This window comes from Silurus aristotelis (assembly GCF_946808225.1).
Source record: "Silurus aristotelis genome assembly, chromosome: 10".
Taxonomy (NCBI): domain Eukaryota; kingdom Metazoa; phylum Chordata; class Actinopteri; order Siluriformes; family Siluridae; genus Silurus; species Silurus aristotelis.
In genome coordinates, this window is record NC_139583.1 from 13,921,531 (window position 1) to 13,940,548 (window position 19,018).

A 19,018-nucleotide genomic window follows, 5' to 3' on the forward strand; every position below is an offset into this window, starting at 1 on the left:
TGCAGTATTTGGGAAAGATGAGTCTTAGTGTCCTCCAACAGAGCTTATTTCTCACTCCCTTTCACTTTCCTTCTCTCTCTCTCTCTCTCTCTCTCTCTCTCTCTCTCTCTCTCTCTCTCTCTCTCTCTCTCTCTCTCTCTCTCGCTCTCTCTCACATTCTTTTTCATTCTTTCAAACACACACACTTTACTACATCTAAGGCTGCTGCCATTATGAATACATGCATGTCTGCTGGCCAGATTGCCTGGCTCAGTAGATGGAGGCTCACGCTAGGCTGACTAGCCTGCGGCACTGCACTTATGAAGAGGAGGGGTTCAGATTCTGGGTAATGATACACTGCTCATCTGAATGGCCACTGCCTTCCCCTCGTCAAAAAAAAGAAGAGTCTGATTACAACAAGTCACTCCTGAGTTAATTTAAATGGCCCAGTGCATTATGGCAGGTAGCAGCAATGAAGGCAAAGCAGCCAAAGGCTGTTTCTCTAAGTCTCAATTAGATTCTACGTGAGGCTTGATCGCTTGCACTTTTTGCCCTTGTTGTTTTTTTTTTGTTTTTTTCTTTACAGAATTGCCTGCACATTGTAGTTGTTGTTGTGAGAGCAGCTCCCAGGCTATTTTTGTATGCAACACCAATGTGATTGCTGTCACGGCCGACTTCTTTCCTTATTTTGCTACAACATATTGAACTGTGTTTTAGGGCGCCTTTCCGTCATACGACTCAGTCACCTGGATTAAAGGAATTGGTATAACTGTCAGCATGTGGCACAACCCCTGTGCTATTGGCATGCAGCATTAATTATATTTAAATCTCCTTCTAGAAATCATCCCTAAGACAATTCTCTGTGCATGTATTGGTTTAAATTTGGACATGGTTACAGTGATTATTATATGGTTTCACTTAAAAGTTTGAGATGATGAGAGTCACAGTTGGTCCATATTTACTGACACACATCTGCCACTTTAATAGAAACACCTTCATGTAATAAATGTTTCTGCAGTCTTTCATCAGCCAATCATGAGGCAGCAGAGCAATGCAAAAAAATCATATCAATACATGTCAAGAGCTTTAGTTAGTGTTTTACTTATCAGAATAATGGTCTTAATGGCAGAGTTGTTGGTGCCATATGAGCTGGTCTGAAGGATAACAGAAACTACTGATTTCCTTTGGACTTTTACACAGAATGTTGGGAAAACATTCATTAAATGATAGAGCTCAAATATTTTGTCAATAAAATAGGTCAGAAGAGAAAATACAGCTTTTCTTAATCAGACTTATAATGTACTATTATGTATTTTGATCCTCCAAATAAATGACAGTGTTAAATGGATAGCAATGGTTAAGAGGTTTTCTGATGCTTAAGTGTACTTTATAACAACTATTTACACAGTATTAGATATTAAAAATAACTGGTGATAACTATTGAACAAAATATTTAAAAGAATGTTTGGCCACTAGCTAAAACCCATTTAATTCGCTAGCTAATTCCCAGTAGCAGAAAAGTAGCAGAAGCCTGTATGACAACCAATGAAATTTATATACAATGTTTCTTCAAAAAGATAATTGTTGCTGTTATCCCTGGCCCCTCCTTTGCTCTCGCTCCTTTTTTAACTATTTAAAAAAAAATCCTGATTTCTAATTTTCTTGCCAAGTGGCAGTTCATACAGACTTGTGCTTAACTGGTTATTGGTTGAGAATATTAAACTTAAAATAGTTTATTATAGTTAAAAATCTTTTTCTGTCAGTATGACTTCCATTGGACTTCCATACAACAATAAGTGGTAGCAAGGACTAGTAAAATATTGCATCTCGCATAAGTGAGCCTTTATAACTGTCACCACCTTTCAACCTATTACTTTACATTTATATTCACAAGAGAATTTGACAGATGCCCTTATAAAAGTTCCAATGTTTACGGTGTAAAATTGTTTTATACAACTGAGCAGTTGAAGGTTGAGGGTCTTAATCAAGGGTCAAAAGTCACATCTTGTTGGTGCTTACAACCTCCCAATCTGAATTTCTTCACTTAATCACTGAGATACCACTATTATTTACCCACACACATTTGTTGTCCTCCTATGTGGCGTAATAATGAACCATTTTACAGTGTAAACAATGACATGTTTAATAGTCTACCCTCTGTGCATCTGTTCCTCTGTTTTCCCCACTGATCTCAATGTAAATATACCCTCCGCATAAGGACAGTGAGAGGTCCAAACTGCCAAAACAATGCATCATCTACAATGTAATTATAACTCAAAGCACTGCAATACAAATCAGATATTCTTAGTGTATAGGTCATTTTCCTGGTTTGTGGATACTACATCTAAGGACAAAAAAAGGCTTAAAAAATGTAAAACTTACTTTGTAACTGTTAAAAGTCATTTTAAAATGTAAATTTTTTGATCAAGTCTTTATAGGGTGCATGCTTCTCATGCTTTTGCTGACTTACTGTCAAATGCTTCAGTAGTATGGTATTAGTGACTCTTTCCTATTCTTCTGTAGATTTAAGAATAATAATGAGACTTGTATAGCATGATGATATTAATGTCCTGCTGCACAAATGTGCTGCGGTGGGAGTGCTAATATAAACAAAATCACTCTTACAGGAGCTCTCACTTCAGGGCGATAGGACTACACTAGAGGAATGAATGTTTGCAGTGTCATTAGTCTGAATCCCATCATGTTAATGGCGCCTTTGTGCTCTCATCACCTGGTTTATATGTGTGTGTGTGTGTGTGTGTGTGTGTGTGTGTGTGTGTGTGTGTGTGTGTGTGTGTGTGTGTGTGTGTGTGTTGCAGATGCTGTTTACATCCTGCTGGTCATATTTACACAAACTGGTAGCCTTAAGCAAGCCTTTTGCCTTCTCACTGGAGACCCAGTGCCCTTCTCCTCCACAGCTATTATTAGTGTAACCCTCACATGCATAATTCATCAAAATGCAAACAGGTTTAATCCTTAGCCTTAAATTCTCATACCCTCTCCTTTCTCAGATATTAGCTGTCATGGTCATACGAAATATGGGTCATACACAAATGCATGCATACAATATGCAATATTAGATCAATATCTAGTGACACCTTTTCCAGTCTGGATTATGTATTGTGTTGAACTTGTACTAAAAACTCATTCTCCATTTAAAATATTACCTCTGGGATCACACAGTGAAGACTTTACAGAGAAAATTAGTTCATTTATTTGTGTATGTACAATCCATATGTAAGCACAGAATGTAAGCAATATGTTCAAAATAGTTGTGGAGTTGTCAACAGGACTATAGCACACTCTTTTACTTATTTTTGTGTAGTTTGTGTTCAAACACACACGTACAAACACACACACAAACACACATACACACACACACACACACACACACACACACACACACACATGCACACACTCACACACGCACACACATGCAGACACACTACAGCTGCAGCTACTTGCACTTGGGACCTCTGAGAATCATCTCAGTACCCTGGACAGCAGCCCTAATAAACCTAAGAATTACTCATACATTTCTGGGAGCCTAAAAAAACATCCAAATTTGTACTACATATAGTTTGAAATTTATATTGTAAATGTTTTTTTGCACATATCCCAATCAGCAGATTAGAGAAGCTTAAACGGCTTACCCCAAAAATAAAAAAAAAGAGCTTCACTTTAAGATTACATTGCAATTTCACTGAAATACACCAATACACCAATTTTATTTATATGGAAAAAATTTACAAATTATAAAACTGTATTTTATATTTGAAACATGTACTATAGAATTTGACTTTTCTACAAAAATTATAATATTCGGAATTCATAAAAAAAAAAGAAATGTCATTAGAATGATCCACTTCAGTCTCTTTGGCCTTATCACCAAAGGTATATCATTCATGGTATTTAAACTGTAAACTCATATTTTTATAGCTGAAATAATCACTGATTAATTCAGTAAGTTTGTCTTTATTTGGTTAGATAGCAACTGTTTTTATTAGGTCATTTAAAACATATTAAAACTGTCCATTGTCATCTATAAAATATGTGTAATTGCCTTATATGGAATTTTAACAGCTGATATATGATTACAAAGTAAACTGATTAGGTTTCTGCAAGTCACTACAGAACAACCATCCAACAACTTGCTGTTTGAGGAGAAACTGTTTCCAGTACAATGTTTGATGCACTGGCATCTTATTCAAAGTGATTTTTGTGAAATGGTGTATTATAAAAAACAGTTCCATGTCATTTTGGCCAAAAGTTTTGCATCAATTTCTCAGGATTCTGCATCACCTGACAGTTTTTTTTAGCCAGCCCACATGCTTCCAAACACTTAAGTGTGTATGTATGCTGTGTCTGTGTCCGTTATGTGGTTGAAAAGAGGATACAAAATATACCTACACAGTGGTTATTATTTAGGTCTTCAATTCTACTTTTGGTGCATAATCAAAGCAAATTTACACGCAGGTTATTAAACCCAGCTCATGGTCACTCTATTTGTCTGTCTCTGGACACCAGGCATTTGTTACTTTTCCTGCAAGGCAAACTGACACAGAGGAAGAAACGACAAGGAGGTCATGACCGGGACTCTTGGTCAGGATCGCTGATGGCGTCACCTCACCAAAATGCCACTTTCTGCATACATATCACCCCTCTGGTGCACATCTATCTGTATGGAAATTCAGCAGCCTCCACAGCTGGAATCCCACAAAAGCACTGTCCTTTACTAATAGTTATTATCTTAGCGGACTGCTCCTCCGATAGACCCTGCAAAACAAGCACTTCGCATCTTTATGGTAATGCCCTGCTATAGTATGGAAAATGCCCCGGGCGAAGCATGAGCCCAGACACTGGTTTTCATTACTATAATTCCCATTATCACTGGCTGATGCTCATCCGGTGATTGGCACTATTGGCTGACATGCTGAGCTGATGGAGTCTTCTCCTCAATGTTATTCTCTCACATGAACTCTTTGAATACATCATAAGGAGTCTCTATCTTAGGCCAAAATTTGCGTTCTTGTAGATTTAAGCTTTAGAAATAAGTATTATTATTTTCGAGAGTAGCATGTGCTGGTAAAGCTTGGCTATATTTAAGTAAATTTTTAGCTGAACTTAAGGATTTAGTTTAATTTAAATATTTAAATAAATTTAAGTATCTTTCTGAATTAGGTAACATAGTAATATGTAGTATTTAGATCCTGATATACAGAAGCAGTCAGACATTGTGTTTGAATGTGTGTGTGTGTGTGTGTGTGTGTGTGTGTGTGTGTGTGTGTGTGTGTGTGTGTGTGTGTGTGTGTGTGCTACTGTGTTTAATTGTTGCTGAAGAATGATTGACATCAGCGGTTGTATGCGGCAGGCCTCCTTCTTCCTCACCCTGCCCTCACTGTCACACTGCCTTTTAGCACTTTTGTTCCCAGCATACCTCATGAGAGCATAAGCCTACGGTGGCAGATGAGCCCCTGCCTGTGACAAAAGGGTCCCTGTGCCCTCCATAATCAAACGCAGTAACAGCACTCCCTCTCATTTCGCACTTCTCTCTTACTCTGATGTCATTAGAACACACACTACGGCAACCTTTTTACCATGGTGACCTTCATTCCTGCTCTTCTGTCTTACACACGCACACACATTAAGAACACTGAGCTTTGCAGTAGTGTAATTGGTGTTTGTGCTTGTGTGTGTGTGTGTGTGTGTGAGACCCAGGGGGCAGGCTTTTATGAGGCAGATAAACATCAGGCCAGGAGAGGAGTGATGTCTCGTTTACACATTAGCAGGTTGGAGAATCTCCTGCTTAAACTCAGCACACTTGTTCTTTACAGCCCTCAAGAGGACTCACTAATATCCACTGCACCACTGTTTCCTTTACCCATGCACACATTCACATTGAAGAGTCCTGTGTGTAAAGAGCTCGGTTTGAGACTTCCATCTGGTTAGATGAAGTTCTGGAACCGTCAGTCTCTTGTCTGACCTTGAGAGAATGTTTGCAATCGGAAGAACTGACTACTCAGTGACACTATTACTTAAAAAGAGACATCATTCCCAAAATGATAGATCTAGTGCTGCAGACCTGAAATTGCCCATCGCCAGCAGACAGAGTGGTCAGAGTTTTCCTTTCTTGGGAATAAGACTATTAGTATGTAAATCTGTAAAGTCCTCATTATTACACTGACCTTCTTAGCTACCATGTTCAGTCTGCTGATCACTTCTGTTCATTTTTTTACCCTCTGCTACATTCACATACACTATGTCTCACATACAGTACCATTTAACTGAATCTCACCACATTCAATATGGCACACTGGATTCACAATATTCGGCATTATTATAAAGGGAAATTGTTTGATATCATATGGAGATTTCTATCTGAGGTTTTCTCCTAATCATCTTAATGCAACAGTAAGGTACACTCATCTAATCAAACAACATGAGGAATGTAAAAAAAAAAAAAAACACTATCTAGGCAACTAAAAGAAAACGTATGCATTTGACTTAAGAGGTGGCAGGAAACAGGATATGTATTAACAAGAACTCGATGTAATGACCTAATGGCTGCCAAACTGATTATTAAACAGTTGTATAAGTTGTAAGAGTGAATGTATATATTTCTCAGCATCAGCTCCGGATCACGTATCACATTTAATGGGGACTACAGAACAACATTAAAAAATAAAGTTGAGATGCTACTACAGTTGCTATAGGATACTAGTAAATTTTTAAAATGACCCATAGTAAAGAAAAATATATTTTGGGATTAGGGTCCCAATGTAGACTAACAGACTCACCATTGGTCAACGAGGTTTAATACAATAGGTGCACACAAAGTGTTAATATCATTAACCTTATGTATTTACAGGTTTTAGCACAATTTTCAGCCCAACAACACATCACAAATCCTTTGTCTCAATACGTTTCTTTTTCCTACTTTTTACAGTACCCATCTTCAACCACTAGGTGCACATATATAGCTTTACAATGCTATATGTGGTATTGAGCTATAGTCTATGATTGCTCACCTCTAAAATGGTAACCAGATTAACAATAAGATTTTTAAATCTTAATCCCTTTAAACAGTTAATTACTATTTAAACAGAATCTAAAATGTTTACAACTCTGAAAGAAGCTGCCACTGCTCTGTCTCATTCTCATTCTCACTCTTTCTCTCTCTGTCTCTCTCTTTCTCTCTCTCCCTGCCTCTTTGTCTCTCTCTCATGCTTTTTTTCTCTCTAGATGCAAGCATATTGCAACTTCCCAACACCGTCTAATGAGGTGATGACCAACCACTTGTTATAATTGCTTCAGACTACTTTTAATTTTCAAGCTTATTAATCATATGTAGAGTTATTTAAAAATGCATAAATTAATCTTGAATTAAAAAGCTGATCAAAGCCTCAAAACAATTAAAGTGTAAGGTGAGATTTCCCCGGGGCTGCCACTTTTATTTTAATGGAGTGTTCAGGTGATTATCACACTTTTAATATGCAGCCGGTGATTAATGTAGGGCCACTAAATGGATTTTTCTTTCCCTCTTTCTTGTAAAAGGTTAGCATAAGACACACAATGACCTCCCAACTTTGTGTCTGAATAGCTCCCCATTCATGCATCAGGTGCTGGCAGGAACTGTCCTCAACGCTGTTGCTAAAAATGGAGACTGGGTATGATTTACATAATGTTAATGTCTGTGCTCCATTCTTATTAGCACTATTAACCATTCTGGGCAAAGTCCTCCCTTAAGGTTTGATCTTGGATAAAATACATTGTGCTGGACTGGTTTAAATATGTGACCTTATGTGCACTTCCATTAAACTTACATCACCATGACCCCTTGTCAGGAAAACCCACAAATCTGTTCCATGTTCCATGTGACTCTAATATCTGGCTTGATGTAAAATTAGGCTCATCGCTACTCACAAAACCAAGCCAGTGACTCTCCTATGTAAATGTAATGTTGTTTAGCTAAAATAGAAAAAAAAAAAAATTATATATATATATATATATATATATTATATACAGCAACGTGTTTGAAATTGCAATGTATTGTATTACAGTAAAATGGTGTATTTTTATTGTTAGATCACTGTTAGATCACAAGTAAGTTTCGTCATTCATTTGTCTTGAAACTCGCACCTGATTGGCTGAATTGTATTGTATCTTCACTTACAGTCACGTTTGTGGAGCGCATGCTGTAGTTCTCTAGCTGTCTCATTTGACCAGTGTGAACAGGGTTAGTGCACAAGGGCACACTGACAGCAAGAAATGGGGCTTTAACCAGCACATTTTTGTCAATGTCCAGTAATTAAAAGGTCACCGTTTAATGTTCAGGACACGCTGGTCCTTTTGGAGCAATCTTTCCTTAATAAAGGGTCTAATCGAAACACTATTTTCAGGTGAAAAGAAGGAAACCAGAAGAGGCGGAGCGACTGCCGAGCGGGTCAATCAATAGGCGCTGGACCACTAGAAAAGAAATGTATCTGGTTCACAGTGTAAAGGGGTCGACACGGTTATTTGTTTTCGACAATTGCATCAGATAAAGGCTTAATTTTTTTAGTTTATGAATCGTGTTAATCCCTGATTCTTCAGTATTTGTTTCAGATTTTACTCCAGATCAGTTCTTTTAAACAAATGCATTCTTGAGATTTTAAACTGATTTATCGTACATCAGGAGTTTGGCAGAGTAGGAAAAACTAGCTGAAAGTGAATGCAACATTTCTTTTCTCAAAGCGCTAATGTGGATATTCTTAAAAAAAACATAACCTCTAAATGTAACATTACTACTACTTCTACAACTACTACTATTAATAAAAAAAAGGATAAGTTAATGAATACATGATAATACTATAATGGGTTCTGTTTCCTCACAAGGTTTCTTCTTCATTCCATCTCAGGGAGTTTTTCCTTGCCAATGTCGCCACTGGGTTACTCTTTATAACTATCATCTCTGTAAAGCTGTCTGAAGATGTCCATTGTTAAAAGCGCAATACAAATAAAACCGAATTGTATTTGATGAAATTGAATTATTATTATTATTATTATTATTATTATTATTATTATTACTGTTATTATTATTATTATTATTATTATTATTATTATTATTATTATTATTATTAATGTTATTAGTAATAATAACAGTAATAATCATAATAATAATAATAATAATAATAATAATAATAATAATAATAATAATAGCTAACAAATTTAAACCAGTATGTTAAAATTTAGCTGTGATTAAGCTTTTACCCGGACCACTGTTGTAAAACACTTTCTGACCAATCCGATTATTTATTCATTTATTTATTTATATTAATATGTATTTAACCTTTTGTGCCATGTTGCAGTCTAGTGTGCAAATGGTTTATTTTAAAACAAATATTTAAAATGTGTTTTTTTAATAAAGGAGTTTGGAAACCGTTATCATATTGCGTGCTTTTTTTGTGAAATATCTATTATTGTTGTGTTATTATTATTATTATTATTATTATTATTATTATTATTATTATTATTATTATTATTATTATTATTATTATGCAATGATTTAGTACACTTCTCAGTCAGTACAGTAATCCTCTCCCCCTTGGTTAGACTGTTTGTTTGTGATTGTGGAATATACTTTTCTTTAGTGTCTATCAGCGGCAGGACTCATTAATGTCTCCACCTGATAGATCTCCTTCACCCAAAACTCAGCAGCCTGTGGGATGGATGTGGCTACCACCCAGCTTCTCTTACCTTCGGATGATGGATGATGAATAGAAATGGTAAGCTAAAAAAAACACCCAATATTGCTTAGAGTAAGACACGGCAGTAATGTAGATAGAATAAAAGAAATGTAAAGAAGGGAAAAGCTTTTATCCGTTTTCTTCAAAAATTATTTAAAGAAGGCAGGTCTTATAGGTTTCGAAATATTTCTGCATCGCGTGAAGTTTAGGTGCACTTGTGATTATTAGGATGTCCAACCAAAATCTGAAATTTCAAATGTGTAAAATTATTTATTATCCCTAAGGCAGTTGGTGAATAGTATTTTCAACTAAAAAATTTTTTATCGATTAAACGTTCATTCCAATATACACAACCAGAAAATTAACTGCTCCACGCATTTGTCCATGCTTCTTAATTGTAGGTATGGATATGCTTTTCTGCTTTTTCATTTTAATTTCTCAGAAAGGACTTGCTATTGGTTAGACTCCATGTTCGCAGTTATCAGTGGTTTGAAATACATTATAATTCTGTGGGCTGCACCCTTGATTTAGAGCAAACTTATATGGCGGGGTGTAAACACAAAGGTTCAGAAAACGAAGTGTCAGTTTCCCGTGACCATGCACGCAATCGTGCCATGACGTGCGTGTCTCACACACAAGCACGCACACACACACGCACACACACACCACAAAGGATATCAATGTGGTATTCAGCTTACTCTTGAATTATTTAAAAGAAGTAAATAATTACAGTCCAAGATGGTAATTATTATTGGCGAAGAAGAAAGTCTCTTGTTTGTGAAAGTCAATATCATGACACTGCATGACACTGGGTCGGATTACTCTCTCTGCCGTCATCAATATTGCAGAAAGCAATAGAGGAAGAGGCGCAGCAAGGAGCTTATCACAAACACACTCAAACTTATTTACTTTTTTCATAGGTGTTTTATGCACCCATTCATTCGTTCATTCATTCATTCATTCATTCATTCATTCATTCATTCATTCATTCATTCATTCATTCATACCCATTCTTCTTTGTGTCGGGTTTTTTGTTCTAACACAGCATAAGATAATTTTCTTATTCTCAATATATCTCATTGGTGTGCTCTGGCGTGCCGGGACTAAAAATGACCCCAACAAGTCTCATATGGTCTAAGTGTATGACTGAAAGTTTGGTCCTGGGAAACGTACCATATGTGTGTGTGTGTGTGTGTGTGTGTGTGTGTGTGTGTGTGTGTGTGTGTGTGTGTGTGTGTGTGTGTGTGTGTGTGTGTGTGTGTGTGCGTGTATGTGTGTGTGTGTGTGTGAGAGAAAGAGAGAGAGAGAGAGAGAGAGAGAGAGAGAGAGAGAGAGAGAGAGAGAGAGAGAGAGAGAGAGAGAGAGAGAGAGAGAGAGAGTGAGAGAAAGACCCCATGCACACATGCACCGCTCCAAATCGCTTCTGGAGACATTCACCGTTTACCAAGTCCCGCGGCGCTTATCATTTCAATAACAATGTTTTATTCTTAAACGAATGCAGATGGAAAGGCTCAAGGCGATGGTGTCATTCTTTTTCTTTTTTTCTTTTTTTTTTTTTTACCTAACTCATTTATCATTTGTTCGCATTTAATTGAAACAGTGGATATTCTATTGATTAACGACGCATGGCAACGACGAATTACGGTTATAAAAAAAACCCACATCTATTTATTTATTTAATTATTTATTTCTTTATTTTAATTGTTTTATTGTACAGTTTTTTTTGTTGTTTGTTTGTTTTTTTTAAAGGTTTTTAAACAGGTTTAAACTGCGTTTTCTTTTTCTCCGGCTGTGATGATGAGCCGCTTAGTGAACTTTAGATGACAGGGAGTCAAACACCGGCCACTGATATCCCTGTGCGAGGCTTTTGTGCTGAGACACTGCTCACTGATCGCACTATAAATACTAATAAATAATGTACACTCCTGGAATACCTACACCGCTTCACCACGAAGCTCACCCGGATATTGTACACTTTTAGGCGTTTGCTAAATATGCCACATATTCAATAAACAGTCCCAATGATTCTGTTTGACTTGGAAAAACTGAAGATTAAAAGCTTAAAGCTTCAAATAAAACAATGACAGCAGATCAAATTAGATTAGCAACAGAAAAGGGACATTATTCGTGTATTGAGAGCAATAGATTACATGTTGATCGACTCTATTTTTGTCACAAATAAAAACTTTTATTTAAGGATAAACAAAGATTAAGAGAGAGAGAAAGAGAGAGAGAGAGAGAGAGAGAGAGAGAGAGAGAGAGAGAGAGAGAGAGAGAGAGAGAGAGAGAGAGAGAGAGAGAGAGATCAGCGTGATTGTTGCTCCACCACATGAGGACTTGCGATGCGTTTTGGAAATCTCACTCCATATTATTAGGATGAGTCTCGACTAAACTCTCTCTCTAGTTCATCCAATCAAACACGTGAGCGAGGTACCGTGTAGGCTTCTGTCACCTAGTGCACGCCGTTTACAGAAGCGACACAAACACACGCGTGGTAAAGATCACGTGGTGAACCTTCAGCGCGTCTCGGGGCCTCCGCGTGACAGCAGCGTCCATCGTTTTTTCCCATTGGTCCCGGAGGCGGATGCTTAATGTAAATACGCCGGCGCTAAGTGGGAGTTGCCTCGCTATTCGTTCAGCTGTCACTCGATCTCTGCGATCCGCAAGCCGCTTTGCGTGATAAAGGCGCGCGCTGGCACGCGGACACCGTGCGCGGACTGCAGCATGCGGAGCCACGCGCTCTGAACACGCATTGCGCGACTTCACGCAGCCGAGTACGTGCGGATTCACACTCTAAATCAAAAAGGAAACCAAGAAAGAGGGGGGAAAAAATTCACAAAATAAATTAACAAATAAATAAACACACACACACACACACATACACACACACACACACACACACACACACATTTCTAAGACGAGGCGGCTGACGAGATTTCCACACACAAGTCTCAGAGCTTCTTTTCTCTTCAAATAAGGTAAGTGTTTATAATCTTTATGAAATCAGCTTCACATTTCCTCCGAGTTCATATTTCATCACTTTATTTGCATGCATTTATTTGCATTCTTTCGATTATTGTACAAATGTTTCGAGTCCAAATCCAAAAATTTGAGGCACCAAACACGGATCAAAGTGAATAATTCTACATTTTCTCGCCAAACGTGTACATTTTGAGATGTCATTACTGCGAAAATCCCCCCAGACTTTGAAAAATAATACAAATAACAATCAAATCCTTTTAGAAATAATAGTGAAGCTCTCATGGCTCAGAATATCGCCTTCTTTCGACGCGCATCTGATCATAATGTTTTATTAAATATAATAACTACATGCTACAATTACTTCATCATATCCAACACGACAGAACATTTCAATCACTCTTTTATCAAATAACTATAAAACGACGAATACAATTTGAATAAAACAAAACGAGTTCATTAAGACTAATTATGAGGATAATCTCAGTATAAACATCTTCACTCAGATTCTGTTCATTTGAATTAATGAAGCCTAAAAGAAAAGTCATGTGCTGCTGATGAGCCCTGAAGTTTCTCTGTATTTTCTACAGAAAATGTCCTATAAACGAGTGTTGATTTGTTTGTTGCAGATCTTTGTTATATTTATTTGTCTATTTCTTTTATAAGGAGCAGCTTCTTCTGTGTATTTACTCTTTATATTTCTAGTCTGGTGGCCCTACATTATTATTATCATTATTATTATTATTATTATTATTATTGAAGTTATTATTATTATTATTATTATTGTTATTATTATTATTATTATTATTATTATTATTATCATCAGTCTTACTTATATTTTAATTCATACTTCGATTTTCGTCCATTGATAAGATATTTTACATTTTGTCTTATGTATTATGTAGATTTTTTTTAAGGCACGAAGTGTTTCCTCTGGTTTTTTTTTTTTTTTATGCTATACATGTTGACCCTCGAAAGCAAGCTAAAACAGAGAGATATTTCACATTGATTTGTTATTGATATTAGCTTTCTATGTTTCAAACCTTGGCCTTTTGTAATAAGTGTGTGGTGTCTGCAGATTTCCAGGAATGGAATCTATATCGAGTCAGCTATCAGCCGGAAGAGATTCCACCTGTTCACCAAACTCAAAGCAGGAGTTGCAGTCCTACACCGGCAGCACCCTCAAACCCAACCAAGTCAGCGAGACCTCTCTGTACGGAATACCCATCGTCTCCTTGGTCATAGATGGCCAGGAACGACTGTGTTTGGCCCAAATTTCCAACACACTTTTGAAGAACTATAGTTATAACGAAATCCACAACCGGCGTGTGGCTTTGGGCATCACTTGTGTGCAGTGCACACCAGTTCAGCTGGAGATCTTGAGGCGCGCAGGCGCTATGCCCATCTCCTCAAGACGCTGCGGGATGATCACCAAGCGTGAAGCAGAGCGCCTCTGCAAGTCCTTCCTGGGCGAACACAACCCGCCCAAACTGCCCGAGAATTTCGCTTTCGACGTGTCCCACGAGTGCGCGTGGGGCTCCCGCGGCAACTTTATACCCGCTCGGTATAACAGCTCGAGAGCGAAATGCATAAAGTGCTCGCTCTGTAACATGTATTTTTCACCGAACAAATTCATATTTCATTCCCATCGCACGCCCGAGTCTAAATACACGCAGCCCGACGCGGCGAACTTCAACTCGTGGAGACGGCACCTAAAGCTCGCGGACAAGAACTCTCCAGAAGACGTGATCCACGCTTGGGAGGACGTGAAGGCCATGTTTAACGGAGGCAGCCGGAAGAGGACACTGCCTGGACATGGGTCCGAGTCTTCGTCCCCGCTGAAATCCCAAAGCCCCGTGCGTCGAGCGCAGGGGAGTTCATCTGAGGTGCCACTTAAAACCCTTCGTCGTGAAGACGACCGAGCCACCGTGCCCATCCCGAGTGGCATCCGCAGTTACCCCGTGATCCCGGTACCTAGCAAGAGTTTTGGGATGCTGCAAAAGATTCCGCCACCTCTCTTCCCTCATCCTTACGGCTTCCAGGCGTTTGGACTTTGTCAAAAGAAAGACGACGGCGTGGTGGGAGATCAGAACAAAACGAACTTGCCTGGGGTGTTCTGGCCAGGCGCGAAGGACAGCGCTTACCCTTCGTTTCCCATGTTTTGGCCAACGGCAGGTGGTCTGACCATGCCTCCTTACCACCACGCGCCACCGAAACCGCCTCCAGAGGTCCTTTGCGCACGGCAGCACGAGTTCGAGGCGTCGGAACCAAGTGACAGGAGAGGAGCCAGCACCCCCAAAGACAGCCTGCTGGAGACCGAACGCTGCTCCAGCACGCAGTCCAGCCGCAATGACGAGGATAAATCTGGTGATGAGACCCGACCCACGGAAAGCATGCCAAGGAAACCGAGCTACGTGTCGGCCTTCAGGCCTGTCGTTAAGGACACAGAGAGTATAGCTAAGCTGTATGGCAACAGAGGCCCGTATTCAGGAACCAGGCCCGGTTACCTGTCACCTGACTTCCTGAGCGAGAGTTCGAGTTACAGGTCGGCCTCCCCAGACGTGGACGACAGCGCGGAGGACCCAGATGTGGACGTGGAGTCACACAAAGTGCAGGAAGATGAAGAATGCCTTCAGCTCTCAGTGGACGACCACCACAGCCCACCAGCTCTGTCTGTTCACGTGCACGGCGATGGAGGGAAAGGTCAAGGAGAAGAATCCAGCCGGACGGTTGCGATGAGCGATCCACACACTACACACACGAGCGAGGCAGAAAAGCAAAACAAACCCATGCTGGAGGGCAACAAACATACAACGCGTTATGAAGTGAGTGTTTTATCATTCACACACTTATCAACACTTCAGACAGCGAAATCCTTAATCAAATACTTCTGTATGCATATAAATCACTTATATTAAATGTCTGGGTTACAATTTCTATGTAATGCTTTTTGTAATGGTAATACGAGGAGAATTGTAATTGCTTCTCAAACTTGCTAATTAATTCTAGTTACTTTTCCTAAGTGGTCAAGTGGTCATTCTTCCATTGTGCGTATGCAAATGTGTTTTTTTACCACTGAAAATGTATTCAAATCGTCTTTTTTTGCTATCACAAGAGGCGTGCAAAGAAATAGCCAAATCGAAAATAATTGCCGCTAATTGCCTGGGTTCATTTTACAGGTGTACACGCATGAAAGGATCGCGCCCATGTATCAGATGAGTGCGCCGTGTTTCAGCTCGACTGCTGCTTACCAGCGCGACTCCAGCGGTGAGCTCCACCGTTCAGCGTCGCGTGCACACATTTCTTTCTCTTCGTCTCGAGCCGCTTGAATTTAACGCACACAATATGCATCTCCCACAGCTAAAGACGCGCACGAGGAGGAGCCGTCATCCACAGTGGAGGAAATAACGTCCCCGAAAACAGCGCACGAGCACACCAGCGCTACTGAAGGAGGCCCGAGAGAACCTGAAGGTGAGACTCAGAAGTCGGGTATGCGTGGGGAAAATATCAAATCAAAGTTCAAATGAAATTGTAAACATTTCGTGTAAAAAGAATGCACAAAAAAACAAACAAACAAAAAATATATATATATTTATTTATTTCTCTGCGTCCAGATATGGAAGCTATGCGCAGTGACACGGGCAGAGCGTCACTGATTGAAAAAAACATCGAAAATATGGCGAAAGGTAATAATAATAATAATAGTAATAGTAATAATTATAATAATAAAAATAATTATAATAACTTTAATAACAATAATTTGGCACGTGGGTCCTCATTTAAAGGGTTTACTTTAATAAAGAACGAGCTGACCCAGTGACCAGACAGAAACCAAGACATAATTTATTTGTTTTATAAATTATTAAAAGTATCTAACTGCAAATTGATGATCTTTAGCTAATAATAGTATGTCTCCCATCTTTATATGCAAAAAATCTATGTATAGGCTGTGATACTGCCTACATTACGGTGTTTATATACATGTCCTGAAATGCATTGCTTTTTAGAAATAAAAAAAAAAAATGCACATTGGGGCAAAATGTTCCCCATAAAAATTCTAACCAGTAATAAAAAAAATATATATATATATTGATTTCATTCATTTATTAAGCTTAATTGATTAGTAGGCCAAATATTTTATGCCGCAGTGTATATATATATATATATATATATATATATATATATATATATATATATATATATATATATATATATATATAAATATTATATATATTTATTTAACTATTAATAATTTTAACTAGATTTCTATTCCATTTTATTCATTTTCTATATGCTTTTTATTTGTCCAGCATCATTTCAATAAACATAGTTTATGAACAGCTTCTAAAAACTTATCATACCACCAAAATTCTAAATAATGCTGATGAAATAACTGTTCAACAATTCTTTTTGACAGAAGAGCTACAAAAACAACTTGTGGAACAAGTGGAGCTGAGAAAAAAGCTGGAACGGGAATTCCAAAGTCTGAAAGGTATTTTCCTATAGAATGCCATTTTTATAAAGCATTTATTTATTTTTTTTGCTTGAATCTTCTTTTAGAGAATCAAACCCTAGTATTTTTTCCTCGTAATGTATCTGGTAATTTTTTTGTAATTATAAAGATTCATTTAACGGACATTATTATGTTTAATTTCTGTAACTGAATCCTTGTTCCTAGACAACTTTCAAGACCAAATGAAAAGGGAACTGTCATATCGAGAAGAGATGGTCCAGCAGCTGCAAATTGTTAGAGGTGAGGTCCTAATGCTCCAAAAAAAATTTTACCACACATCCACAGGACTGACAGTTAATAAAACCTTTATTAATAATAATAATAATAATAATAATAATAATAATAATAATAATAATAATAATAATAATAATAATACATTAATTTTCATTTTTGTCATGTTCCATGTGTCCAATTGTTTGTATACTGTAAGCAACACCAGTTATTCAAAGATTATCAGTGTTTTTACAACAAAAATTCACATGGGTTTGTTCAAGTTTAGTAAATTGTTTATTCGATTGAATAATAATTGTTAGATAAATTTTCCTTACTTACATTTTGATGTGTAATTAGAACACCACAAGGAGTTCAGATGAATTTAAATGTGTAAAATTAGGCTTAACTTTGTTTCCTGATTATTATGTTTTGAATATCCTTCATTTTAGAATTAAAAAAATATATATTTAAGAAGGTATAGGAGTTTTTTTCTGTTTAACATGTTTAGTAATACAGTGGGCACTATGGTGTCCAATGGGAGGAAACTTCTGCAACAATTTCCTAGGTCATAAAATCTTTTGCTGACTTGTCTCAGTATTAAAAGGTATACATCTGAATAGCTAAATCTGGAGATGAGTAGATGAGGTAGGATAATTGGCCTTTCATATCTGAGTCATTCTTTGTCTCTCCTGCTCAGACATATTGTGCAGCGAGTTGGACCATGAAAGAAAGGCTCGTTATGCTATTCAACAGAAGTTAAAAGGTAATCAATGATTTTAGCAAAGGCAAATAATACCCAGAGCTAGGCACTGTGAGAATATCCTGCTTAAGAAAGTGCTTAAGTACACTTTCTGTACTGCTGCAGACATTTGCTCTCAAGATCACATAATTCTCTTTTTGCTTAAAGTATTTTGCTTACAACATATCACAGGATTTTATGAGGAATGTATTTCTTGATGGCCTACATCTCCTTTGACCTCTTTTCACTCTCTATCTCTTACACACACGTACACAAAAAACTGATTGTTGTTTTAAGCGATCAATACCCTTTTTTCCCAGAAGCTCACGACGCACTTCATCATTTCTCCTGTAAGATGCTGACCCCTCGTCATTGCTCTGGGACCTGTACATTCAAGCCTCCTCTACTACCACCATGATGCCTTTAGCTTCTCCTTCTCAAATAAGACTACTCAAGACAGGGACATAGATCTACCAATAAAAACAACATTCACAGCCAACAGGACTCCTTAGTTATCAGCCTGCAATGAGCAAGTGTGTATGGTAGTATCCTAGATCTCAACCTGTAATTATTACTTAATAAAAAAAAAAAAAAAAGCTTACTGTATGAACTGTATCATTTATATCAAATCTAGCTCAGTGAGAAACACTGACAGGTTTCACTGAAAAAACTACCATCTTTTAAGAAAAAAAAAAATGTGGCTTTGTGCAATGCATATATTATGTAATATAGTTTATTTATTGTGATACTCTTTCTGTTGTTAAAATTTTAGGGCACTTTCTTACATTAGATCTGACTCATTTATTAACGTATTTTTAACAGTTTTATTTCATCTATGTTGTTCATCAATGTTGTTTGTTATCATGTGTA

The 19,018-nt window shown here is 37.6% G+C and overlaps 1 protein-coding gene across 1 annotated transcript; it reads left to right on the forward strand.

Annotated features, from left to right (window-relative positions):
- Nucleotides 1–13,771: 13,771 nt before the first annotated feature.
- Nucleotides 13,772–18,566, forward strand: skor1b (SKI family transcriptional corepressor 1b; the record flags this gene model as incomplete). Its single annotated transcript, XM_083551658.1, has 8 exons — nucleotides 13,772–15,508; nucleotides 15,863–15,950; nucleotides 16,044–16,154; nucleotides 16,298–16,369; nucleotides 17,101–17,175; nucleotides 17,362–17,436; nucleotides 18,107–18,172; nucleotides 18,469–18,566. 8 exons carry the CDS (start codon nucleotides 13,772–13,774, stop codon nucleotides 18,564–18,566), a joined length of 2,322 nt encoding a protein of 773 aa, XP_083407784.1.
- Between the last annotated feature and the right edge of the window lie 452 nt (nucleotides 18,567–19,018).